The following is a 13,175-nucleotide window of genomic DNA, read 5'->3' as shown; positions in this document are numbered from 1 at the left end:
TGCTTATTTCACCAATTTAGAAATCCCAGACTAGAAAGTTGCTCAGTAATACATGTAAGTAAAGATCACCAGCATCAGCAGGTTGATCTTGACATGACTTGCTGTCTCTCCTTCTGCTACAACATGATTCTTTAGTATAGCTGATACCATAGAAAAAAGTAGAACTGAGAAATGTATATACATTTTCATCACTATAGGAGCAAAGCCAAACATGACAGAAATGTTTATTTTTTATTAGGTGGCCTTAGATCATAGAAGATATAAAATCAGTTTAGTCATGAAATGCTCGTGATAAATAATAGACTTCAAGTGTTAATAAAGATACTGAAGATTTTTCTGATGCTTTCTTTTTAAAAAATGTAATTTTAGGTAACCATAATGCTGAGGCAAGGGTAGTTTGGGTTCTTGGAAAGAATCCCCAGCCATCACTGGCTGCCTCTGGGTGCAGAAGTACTTGTGTGTGGATCCAGTGGAAGGGGCCAGGCTTATGTCAAAGGTCCATGTGCTGACAGCAGCGGCAGCACCTGCAGAAAGCACGGGTCCTACACATTTGGCATCATGTACCTCTTCCTCAAGTGCACGGAACCATAAGGACAGTGAGCCACCAGGTGGGGGCTTTAACACATGTAATGATTAGTGAAAGCTTCTTTGAAAGTGAGAATTTTTCATTACTTTATTAAATATTATATTCAATTCAAAGGCTTTGACCATCCATAATCATCATTGTATGTATACACACATACAATATGTGTGTATATATGTAAAAAATACCCGTTCAACATGCTTTTAAAGGAATAACTGTTTTGAAGTCTATGCAACATGAAATATGATTTGATATAAAAAAACTAATCAGAAGCCTGAAAAACGGTATGTTTTAATAAGAGCCTATTGCAGATTCTGGAATGATTGTGGCATGCATGTCCCTGGTCATGTTGGACTTCTCCTTCAGTTTTGACTGGAGTAATGTGTGTTCCACAACACCGATTCTAATGTCCATCTGAATAGTTTCTTGCTTCAGCTTCGTTAAACTCTGTTTAATCTTCACCAAAGGAGCTGCAGAATGAAAGTAACATGGAATAAAAATGTTCATTTGGAGTATCAGTGTATTACAGAATGGTATGACATTTTCCTCACTTTGTCTTAAGCCAAAAGTGGGGTTAAAAACACAGCCAACAATTTACTGACATTCACACAGTTTTGCTGTGGCATTTTAAACACCTGAGATTTCTAGGCTGGGAAATGATGCAGCATTTGAGGTACTGAGGCTGAACTTCCTTTCTTTTCTAGAGGAAGAGTTGCTAAAGGTGTGTTTAAGAATGTCTTCTATATATATATATATATATATATATATACACACACTTTTTTTTTTTTTTTTTTTTTTTGCGGTACGCGGGCCTCTCACTGTTATGGCCTCTCCCGTTACGGAGCAACAGGCTCCGGACGCACAGGCTCAGCGTCCATGGCTCACGGGCCTAGCCGCTCTGTGGCATGAGGGATCTTCCCGGACCGGGGCACGAACCCATATCCCCTGCATCGGCAGGCGGACTCTCAACCACTGCGCTACCAGGGAAGCCCAAGAACGTCTTCAATATTTTTTAAGGGGCTAGTATATTTATCTAAAGGAAAAGGGGATACAATGGAAGAAAAAGAGAAGGAAGAACTACCTTTAAGACATAGCTAATGGCTCATTCAAACATTCTACAAACCCCCTATACATCACCTTCTGAAAGATCACTCAGTATATTCTGTTAGAACTCTAGAAAATCTTTCTAGAGCAACGAAGGGCCTTAGGCAATCACCACTGGGCCATGTCAAAGTAACTAGCTCACAACAGAGGATGATTACTGCAGGATTATTAATTCTTCTCTATTTGACCCTTGCCCAGTCTTTGACCTTTCCCCAGGGAAGAGGGGAAAAAAAGGTCATCACATCACCACCTTTGCGCTGTTTGGGCGTACACTTAGTGCTTTTTTTGTACATAAAATGGAATAATGAAGCTCATTTGATGAAAACAGAACAAAATATTATTTTTTTAAACTGGCATAACAAAGTGCATATTTAACTATCTCCTACTCTATTTCTGAATTAATACAGTTTGAATTTTTTAAAAAATCCTAAATGATAGTAAAAAAAAATTACGACTCTTCTCAGTTCATTTATAAGGAAAACAGTATACTGATTATCAGACCTCATTTTTGCACCATGTACCTCCCCTTCAAACAAATTCATTTTAAAAAGCAGCCTTCCTATTTATTAATACCTCTTTAAAAAATAGATTTCTTAAAGATATATTCTTCTTTTGCTCATTTTCTTCTTAAAATGAGTGTGTACTTACCACCATCAGTCATACTGCTGCCTTTTTCTTCCATTTCTTGTTTTACCTTTTCTAGCTCTTCTGTAACCTTTCATTGAAAACAAAAGTTTTCATGAGCACTGTATTTTAATAAACTTTCAAAATTTTTGTATGATGTATTAAAAAATTAATTCAGATATAATACATACATAAAGGGATACAAAGATATTAGCAGTATTCTGGACATAATTTGAATAATAAAGTATGCAGACATGAAAAGCTTTTTATCTTCTGAGAGTGCTCCTATTGTTAAACTTCACCAAATTATTCTTTTATTGACTGTCTCAGGTTGTAACATGATAGAATAAAAACGATCAAGTTGTTTTTTTAGGCATCAAGCACTCAAGCTTTGCAGTTATCTCATAGCATCTACCATGCCAGTCTCTAATGATCAGTTATTAACTAAAACAGCACAAACATCCTAAAAAGATTTTAAATTTCTAGAAGTTTACTACGTATCTTTAATATTACAGTTTTATAAGAGAATATGCCACCTTTTCCTCTACAGGACACTAAAAATAACGTTTATACCATATGGGTATATATAAAAATATTCTAACTGCTTTACTTTATCTAATCCATGAACTCCAAGAGGCACACTGGGCTGTTATATTGGCTCTAATCTGTACTCTATATCATACTCAAAATTATACTCCTATAGCCTCTATAAATTCCAAACTAGCATAAATGTAGGTAGAAAATATCTTTTAAAAATTGAAAAATTTTGATATGATCTAGAATGAAACCATAATCGTAACTTAGTAGGCTTTATTTTTATCATGCTGGTGAGTAAAAACTTCCTTGGGAATAAAGTGCTCATCCAAGTAAAAGCAAATTAACTTCTTTCAGGCACCTGAAATGTTACAACTGGGGATAACTACATACTCCAAAAGAACTAAATGGTTCCCTGGACTCCCTTCAAGTGTTAATTTACCTAACATAAGTGAGCACTTTACTTCTGTATAATGTTTTATCTGCCTAGAAGCACCACGGGGTTAGAGTCTAAATATTTCTAAAGTTATATTTTTAGTATTTTAAAATAACTATTTACTCTTCAAATAATCTCCATAAAAGAAGCTTAATTCTATTATACAGAAAAGTTTGTGACAATTATACTTGATTGTATCCAAAGATAATCTTGGACTTTAGTCCCATATTGGCTACTGACCTTGTTGTAAGGTTTTTTTTCCTCTCAGCTCTTCAGTGAAAAATGGGAGTATATATTATTAATATACATATATAAATATACATGGGTAAGATCTAATATATAATATATATGTATTACTAATATAATTCATGTAGTATGTTATATGTTAGGTCTTACATCTCCTGCAAGATGATGAAAATAAATACACTATACGTAAATATTCTGTAAGTTTTTAGAAGGGAAAGGGTTACAAGCCATTCCCAATTTGTGGACAGAGAAATACGCAGGATCACACACAAGTTACTAACAACAAGCACTAAAAACAAATCTTATATCTTAAAGACTAACATTAAAATTTATTATAAGACATTTAAGTCAATGCTTTACCTACTCTTCTATATATTAATTACAATTATGTTTTAAAAAAGATTAAGGAAGATTATAAATGTGCTAATATTATGAGCATGTGTTATGTTACATTTAGTAAAACAACTTCAGGCATTTTTGTGGAAACAAGTAGTACATAAATAGGTAATTGATTCACTGATAAGACAATTTAGGGATTTTCTCCTGAAGGAAAGGATTTAAGAGCCACAGGAGGCAATTACTAGAGGAAACAACCCACAGCAGTAGCAGATTAAACCATTCATGGCTCTGAACCATGGTACCCCGCTGACAGGTGAGAATCTGGCAGGAGCACACAGTATGTACCTCAGACAGGAGTCTGGTCCTTTCAGTTACTCCACCGTTTCCCTGCTGGTAACGCTCCCTTGCCTGAGGGAGAAAACATTTTGTTTAATGGCAAGTTCAAAACAGAAGCCCATGACTTAAATATGACCTCGTTGTGTTTGTAATTTTTGCATATCATTTTATGACAACGCCCCTCCTTGTTTGTGAATACTATTGTGAAAAGTGACATTTTAACGGTAGCTATTTTATGTCCCTCATAGGCACCATGTATTTAACAAGAGCACTATACAACGATGAACTACCTTAACCTTCATATAATAATTGTGTAACTCACAGGGGCATGGTTCACAATAAAAACTGTCCTCAGCCACTCCTAAACAGTTTAGACAACGGCTCTTGGTCGATCTAATCTGCGTGCTATGCAGAGAAAACATGTTCTAAAAAATAAATCATAATACAGCATCAGAGTCAGTAAGTAATAAGGATTAACAAACAGTATGACAATATGGAATATGTCCTTGGGAACGAACTTAATCAATTATTTAATATCAATGTTTGAGAGATACAGGGTGGCTTTAATCAGAGACTTTTTATACATTTTAGAAGGAAAAACATTTGCAAATAGACGTGTATATGTGTGAATAACTAATTAAACAAATAATAAAACAGTGAAGGTTACTTTCTGCTTGGTCTTTGAGAACTTCTGAAAGTATGGAAGTATCTCAAGTTTATTTCCATTTTTTTCTCCTTCTAACCTTGTCTGCTGAAAGAAAAAAATATGCCTTCAACTGACATTCGCAGTTGTTGAGGAAGACATTAGTAGTCTTCCTCAACATCAGGGAAGAGGGGGCATAAATCCCAAAGGAAAGCCTTTAGATCCCTACTGTTGGAACAAAGCACTGCTGCTTTCAAAGGCTGAAGGTTTTATTTTATTTTGGTAGAATTTCTAAAACTTTGAAAAGATTAAAAAATTTGCTCATTTAATTAAACTGCTTGCCTTCGAACGTGTCTTGCTTTCATATTCCTTATTATGTGGTTGTAAGCCACAATGGCAAGGATGTCTTTTCTCCCTGACACATGTAAATGCATACTATTCCACTTCCTCCTACTCAGACAGTAAATTAACAGCAGACTTAGAAACAAAACCAGGTGTCCTGACACTCTGTTCCTGTTCTAAGCCATGTTTCTCAGCAATATGACTTCTTTTACTTAAATCAAATGAAGAAATACATTTAAAGACTTCTAGGAGATAATTTCTATCACATGTAAAATGGAGATGACAAGTTGTATTTGCTTCCTAAAGTGGGCAGAGAATCAATGTGCTGCTGTTTGTGAAAAGTATTTCATGATTCTCAAATGAAAGGTCCTGTGTCGGGACTTCCCTGGCGGTCCAGTGATTTAAGATTCTGCCTTCCAGTGCAGGAGGCGCGGGTTCAATCCCTGGTCGGGGAAATCAGATCCCACATGCAGTGGGGTGAGGCCAAAAACTTAAAAAAAAAAAAAGTGCTGTGTCAAGTTTAGGGATTAGGGTCATTAATTGGAATGAACCCTGGATATCATTCCTCAGTTACCTCACTCAGCTGGGCTTGAGCTGCACGATATTCTTGAACCAAGTGCTCAAGCTGATTGTTGATGTACTTTTCCCGGCTGCCAATCTTCTCCAGAGTCCTGCTAATTTCACTATGAAGTTTGTCCAAAAGTCCCTAGAAATTTTAGTAGACAGAGAATTCACAAATATATTCTTCAAAAGTAGTTTTAAATGGGTTAAATCTCCCTCAATTCATCTCACAAATTCTCAACCACCAATGAAAAAGTAGTTTGAAATTTTCAGCAACAAAAAAGTCTGTAATGAAAATTATTTTAGTCACACTTTGCAGAATGTTAAAATAAAAAAGCACCTGGTAGTGTTAGTCAATTTATTTGTCCTTACGCAAATCTAAAATATATGTGAGTGGAATGTGCTTTATATAAAGTCCACAATCAAAGTAGGTAAGGGAATAACACAATTTTCTTATAGCACAATTCAAAGATGACTGGAATATTCCAGTTGGAAGTAGATCATTAAACTTATAGCTCTAGGCTGGGACCCATAACTTCTTACTCCAGCTTTGCTTCTTTGTGGTATTCTCCAAAAGTCCCTATTTCTGGCAGGGCAGCAAGCCTGGGAAGCTGTAGGTTCTAGGCGTTGCTGGGCTGATGCTGTTATCCCCTGAGATTCAGTGGGGAAAGAATGATGAAATGATTCTAATGTGCCTACCTATATATCTAGAGTATGTAATAATATACTAGGTATATATCATATTGCTTTTATACAGTTACCTTTCTTTAGTTGGTTTAAGTGTTAGGGCTGTTGAAACATAATATGGTACATTCAATCAGGAAACTCCTCAAGGGCAAGGATTGGGTCTTTTTTCCTTTCGTGTTCTCTCTTAATAGGTATTACACAGATGAGTAAATGTACTCATGTACTCATCTGAAGTAATTCACATACCTTGGTCTCCTTTAGAGCAGATTCAATTCCACTTTTGTGCTGGTGCATTTGGTCAACATGGATTCTCCAATCCTATAGGCATAAGAGCATACAGGAACAAGTAAAACATACTACATTTCCACTACTTTTTTGAAGTTGTATCCTTTATTTTAATTACTTTGGTTGCTGCCCTATTTCAGGTAGGAGAGTCCTATATATAGCTTGCAATCAGATTGTAAAGAAATGTGTGTAGAGCACTTTACGATAAAAGGTTCTAAATAAATCTAAATTATTTTATGTATTCACAGAGTGATGTCTCACAATTTGAATGTAAATTATCCCTGCACTGCTGGTGGTTAATAGTTATGACTACCCATCAAAATGAAAAAAATTCTAATTGCTAGAAAAAAATACCTGTTTAAACAGTAACAATTATGTTTGCCAGAAGCAACTCTGGAATCAAGTAACATATATCAAATATTAGCTTGTCCCTTGAAATTAAAGTGGGACGCTTCTTTGGACTTTGGAATCTCTTTCTTAAGAAAAGAAGTCTGTAATGATAGTTAGAGTTCATATATTTGAGATGTATTGTACTACTGCTAGACCGATCTGAATTTGTGTGTGTATATATATATATATATATATATATATATATATATATATATATATATATATATTTTTTTTGCGGTACGCGGGCCTCTCACTGTTGTGGCCCCTCCCGTTGTGGAGCACAGGCTCCGGACGCGCAGGCTCAGTGGCCATTGCTCACGGGCCCAGCCGCTCCACAGCATGTGGGATCTTCCCTGACCAGGGCACGAATCCGTGTCCCCTGCAACAGCAGGCGGACTCTCAACCACTGCGCCACCAGGGAAGCCCTGTGTGCATATTTGAACTCTCTAATCTAACATTTTAATTTCCTACAAAAGATCCTCAAAATGTTTTGGTTTACATTACTAAAGGTAACAATTTTAAGACTTGAGAAATACTCATCAGAAGAGAAAATATATTAAGGTGAGTTGGAGTAAGTGATGGAGCCAGGATATCCCTCAATCACACACATCTGCTTGCATGCCCTGACGCTCCACTTTGCTATCTACACTATTTAGTGAAGGAAAAACAATTTTGTGAATAATCCCATTCTACTGACTTCTTAACTTTGCAACGTGGGCCAGTGACCATAGGGTAAAAAAAATCCTTGGGTACTTCACACATACCAATTATACAATTACATTACAGCTGCAAAGAACCTCAAAGAATATCTAGCCTGACCTTCATCATTGCAGAGATAGGCAAACAGAGGCCCAGCGACAGAAAGGGGCACACCCAAGGCCACAGAGGTGGTGGTACACCTGGATCAGAAGCCAAATGCACTAATTCCCATGCAGTACCTTTTGGCAGTTCAGAGTTAATAAAAGGAGGAATTGGCTGCGTGACACCAGTGAAAGAGCTAGAGCAGAGAACAAACAGCACTTTCCTTTGTCCTTAAGCATTTTTCTGTCTCATGAGCGGAAAGTATCTCAGAATACAGAGCGTGGAAAGGACCTTGAAGATCACCTACTCATCCGTCTAACAGTCATCTAAAGCAATGCCTTCATTTTGCAGTTGAGGGGACTGTTCACCACCTGTGACTACGGCTAGACAGATGCGGCCAGGAAACAGGCCCCTCCAGCTCAGCCGGTGAACACTGAAACAGGAAGGAGAAGCAACTGGCTGGCCTCCTGCGACGAGACCTAATATGGTTAAGCTTCAAAATGGAAACCTGCTTAAGCCCAAGCAAGCATCTTTATGAAAGATAATAAACCTAACAAGTATCATTATGTTAATCTTTTAAAGAAGTACTCATCCTGCCTGACTCCAAAAAGAATTTTAGAAGCTTAATAAACACCAAACTCAAGTATTCCTAACGGTCTCTGTCTCTGTCAATCGATATATATGTATATGTGTGTATATATACATATATAAATGTATAAACATACACACATATATATATATCTATACATATATAGTTTTAAAATTTATTGTAATTGATGTGTTTAAAATAGTTTGTGTTCTGCTTTTTCTACGCAGCATTATTTTCTATCCAGCAAATGTAAAAAATGTATTTTTTTCATGTTTTGATATTCAAAGTACTTTGAGAGAAGAAAACATGCCTGACTCATCTAAGAAGTATAACTATGATAATTTACGTTGATGGTAAGCTCCACGGAGGAGCTGGCATTTCAGTGGCACCTTGAAGTATGAGTAGCATTTCAACACACTGGAAAGGAGGGGGAGAGTAAGGGTATTTTAGGCTGAGGGAGTAACAAGAACAAAGAAAAACAGGAAAGTATATAGGGAACAGGCAGCCTAGGCTGGCTAGAATATAACACAAAAAGTTCTTGGGGTGGGGTGTGGAAGGTGAATCACAAGGAAACAAAGCTGGAGAGGTAGGTTGAATTAGATCAAGGGCTTTAATTAAGGAGTGTGGATTTTATCCTGTAGATAATGGAGAGCTATCAACGACTTTTGGTTTCAGTTTTAAAGACAAGTCTGTGTTTTGGGAAAGTACAGAGTGAAGGACTGATTAGAAAGGCAAGAGACTGAAGACAGATAGCAGACCAGTTAGGAGGTTGTGTCACGGTCCACATGACAGATTAGCAGGGGTTAATTAGAGCAGCGCTTGTAAGAATGGAAGGGAAAGGATGGATTCGAGGGACATTGCAGACACAGACTAGCAGCACTTGATTATTGACTAAGGGGAAGTGAGGGGTGGCTGAAGTGGAGGTGGGCCAGTAGAGAGAAGATGTTTGTAAGGTTTCTAGTCTGAGGAACTGAGAGGATAGTAATATCACAGTGTGACAAGAACAGAGTAGATTTCAGGGAGTCTGAATTATTGAGGAATTTGGTTTTGCACTTTTTAATTTGATAAGCCACTGGAACACTGTGTATTCTTATTGCCTTTCAAAGTGGAAAGCTAGTAATGATTTATAATTGTCCATCAGGCAAATCTGAATGTTTGTTTCATTAAAATCTTCTAAGTGGACACACTTCCTGATGTACAGCTATTTTTATATAAGCTTTAAAAGTGTTCTTACCCTTTAACCCAGCAATTTCACCTCTAGAAATTATTTCCAAGGAAATAATTGGGGATACACACAAAGATCAATGTACAAGTTCTGTGTAAAACAGCAGAAGACTCTCTATCTAACAGTAGAGGACAATTTCAACTAATTTTGTAATGTTCATTTCATCCCTAAAAATAATGGGGTATGATACCGTTTTTATAAAGCTCAAAGTAAAACTCAAGGATACACACTGTTTGGAGATACACACATATGTGAAAACACACACACACACACACACACAAACACGAAGAAGAAGAGGCAGCAGCAGCTAATGACAGTACACAAACCAGGGGACAGTTGTTACCTAAAGGTGGGAAGGGGCAGCCGCAGAGCAGCACATAGGTAACTTCCAGGATGTTGTAATGGTCTAGTTCTCAAGTTGGGTAGTGGTTTCATAAGTGATCGCTTTATTACTGGATTTTATAATTCTATATGATTGCATATTAAATACATTAGTATTGTATATTGAAATGTTAAATTCATGTTCCCCAAAATATTTCATAGTCAGAAAAAATGCATGTTAACAACATACAGTAATGTGGAAAAACACTGCCAAAGAGTATATTCATTAGCTGTCTAATTTAGTAAAAATTAATATTTGTGTATATCTGTATGTGTGTATTAACACAGGGATTTGAATACTGGTGTTTTTAATTTCTTCCTCATCCTAACAACATTTTCCAAATTTCCTATAAGAGAATTTTGTCACTTTTAATCATCCGGGGAAAAAATGTCAAAAACTTTCTGGGTGCCCAAGACGTTTCCTAAAGGGGTTATAACAGAGAACATAAATGACTGTACTTGTAACAGTTTAAAGACATGAATACACAGCTTTTAAAAAACTGCAACTGAGATGGTTAAAAACTTTACAAACGTTTGTGGTAAGAATGGAGAATATAGGTTTTAATGATATGTAAGGATTTGATCCTCCAAATAAGTAACAGTAAAAGGAACTGTTAATAATAACTATTCTTAAATAAGAGAGAATCCATTGGGTTACAATGCACTTTTAAACATCTTTCCTTACTTGAGACTCACAAAGATTTGGAGCACTAAGTACATATTCTCATCCCTTCCTTTTCACCACTATCCTTCCCTGTAAGAGGGTTATGTGACTTGCTGGCTGGTTGTGGGAGGACTGCACTTCACTGCTCCAGTGATGCCGGCCTTGGCCATGTGCTTCTCTTCGGCCAGTAGAATGATGATGGACATGGCCTATGCCAGGACTGTGCAGAAGCTGTAAGAGGCATCCACCAGCTCTCTTGCCCTTTCTTTCAGCCATGATAATAGGCATGCCCCACAGAGGGGTTTATCCTTTAGGTCTGGAAATATGAAACATGGAACATAGCTGGAATAGAGCCACAGCTGTGCCACGCTTTGGCAGATGTGTATCTTGAGTGAGAATAAATGTATGCTATTCTTATTGTAAACCACTGTGATTTGGGGGTGGTTTGTTATACCAAAAAACTGAGTATATATACACAATTTAGAGGGACAAAAAAGAATCAGATAGGTTAAATGACCTTTCCAAAGTTTTATGTCTGGAAAGCGGAAAGCACTCCATACCAGTGCTTTTCCCACATATTATATGCTGCTTTTCTTTATGATAAAATGAACTACCAAAGAGTATCTAAGGTAAACCAAGAATTCTTTTTGTTATATATCAAGTGAGACCACATGGGCCACTGGAGGTTACTAGTCACCTATCCCAAAGTGCTCTACGTGTGTGTCTATTAAGCATCATTTCTGATCTCTGTTGAAGTTGAGTTTTTCACCTAATCTAGCACATTTCCTCTCTATGGAAATGAGAAGACTAATAACGATATAGAATATCATTTCTTTAGACTTTCTATTTTTAAAAATCCTTTCATACAAACTCTCATGTGTAATTCTCTCTGTCACCTGTGAGGTAGATGGCAAAGGTATTGTTGAACTATAACTTCCCTCCTGGCTCCAAATTCTTTAGCACCAAATTATATATCTCCCTTTTTCAGAAACTGGAGAATTGTGATGACATCTCTGCAGATGGTGATTCACAGTATACTGTAAAATCACAACGTATGAGATCTTTTCGCAGAAGTTAAGGTGACTGGAAGACTATATGGATCTCTGGGTTTTCCTTCAACAGAACAGCACCTGAACAGTTTCCTTTGTGGACACAGAGACATTTTGTTTCTTTGGCTGGATCTCCAGCTCAGTGCTTAAAGTACCTCTCTGAAACTGCAGGGGAAAGACAGACTGAAACATGAGCTAAGCATGGCAAATGGAACTTCTATCTGTGTATAAGTTACACTAATTTACAACTTGTGAAATGTCAAACTCTCAGGTTTTTTTTCACCCAAGTTTGAGCTTCTTTATGTGTGGAGAGGCAGAGTGCCAAAGGACTCTTGATACAGAAAAGCTGAGGAAGGCACCTTCATGTGTACTGGGATGGTTTTCTCCTGGGCTCACGAAAAGTCCATGCCAGAGCACAGCTGACTCTGGCAGCAGGGGCCCTGCCTCTCTCCCAAGGGCAGGCGCAGGGCCCCAAGGCTCTGACGTGCCTTGAATTGCTGTCCATCACAAAATGCAACTTCTGCCATATACCCCACTTTTCTCCTCTATTCTTACTGTTCCTCCCTCAATTCTGTTATGAATAATTAGTGATGAAATCTTAATTCATTGTTCTGCTTTTGCAGTTTTATTTTAATGAATATAAAAATATTTACAAGGGCTTTTATGGGCTCCCTCCATTAAAGGTGCCTAACCCATTTTTTTCTTAATCATCTTAGGCCTTTTTTCTTAATCATCTTAGGCCTTAATTTTCTTAGGCCTTTGTTTCAGCTCTGAATTCACTTTCTCTAGGGATTTTCAAGATCACTCTGGGGAGGAAATCCTATGTACTTCACATCCATTTTGATATCTTTTTAAGTCTAATAACAACAACTTCCATGTTAACATTCAAGGAAGGCTTCATAAGTGTCAGGCACTATGCTCAGCACTGTTCGTACATCATCACATACGATTCTCTTAAAAACTTTATGAGGGTATTGAGATGCAGCTACTTTAAAGTAGGCTTCCCAAGCCCACACAGTGGTAGAGCCTAAACCTGCAAAGACCACTATATCATATTATGTCATTCCCCTGATGAAATGCAGTAAAGCCATAACTAAAAATTTTAATGGGGCAATGGTTAAAGGAGACTTTAGTTTTATCTTTAATATTTGAATTTTTATAAGAATGTATTTATATATCAACTGTATAGTGAAAAAATATATTTAAAACATTTTAGGATAAACATATATATATAATTAAAAACTTTCTCACAAAGAAATAGCCACACCTACATGGCTTTATCAGTGAATTTTCTCAAACATTTAAGAAAGAAATAACAGCAACCTTGTATGAATTCTACCAGAGAACAGGAAAAAA

General features: G+C 36.8%; 1 protein-coding gene across 1 annotated transcript in view; it reads right to left on the bottom strand.

Moving 5' to 3' along the window:
• Window positions 1-644: 644 nt before the first annotated feature.
• The window catches only part of IFT57 (intraflagellar transport 57), a 60,281-nt gene continuing 47,750 nt past the window's right edge, over window positions 645-13,175 (bottom strand). Inside the window, exons 7-11 of the mRNA XM_067738966.1 lie at window positions 6,682-6,753; window positions 5,762-5,893; window positions 4,212-4,274; window positions 2,336-2,402; window positions 645-1,053 (exon numbers count right to left, since the gene is read on the bottom strand). Of these exons, the coding sequence (XP_067595067.1) occupies window positions 875-1,053; window positions 2,336-2,402; window positions 4,212-4,274; window positions 5,762-5,893; window positions 6,682-6,753 (513 nt within the window). The 3' untranslated portion in view covers window positions 645-874. The remainder of the gene's footprint in view (window positions 1,054-2,335; window positions 2,403-4,211; window positions 4,275-5,761; window positions 5,894-6,681; window positions 6,754-13,175) is intronic.

The sequence above is a fragment of the Pseudorca crassidens genome, chromosome 5, assembly GCF_039906515.1.
Source record: "Pseudorca crassidens isolate mPseCra1 chromosome 5, mPseCra1.hap1, whole genome shotgun sequence".
NCBI lineage: Eukaryota > Metazoa > Chordata > Mammalia > Artiodactyla > Delphinidae > Pseudorca > Pseudorca crassidens.
This window is presented reverse-complemented; position numbering and strand designations above follow the sequence as displayed.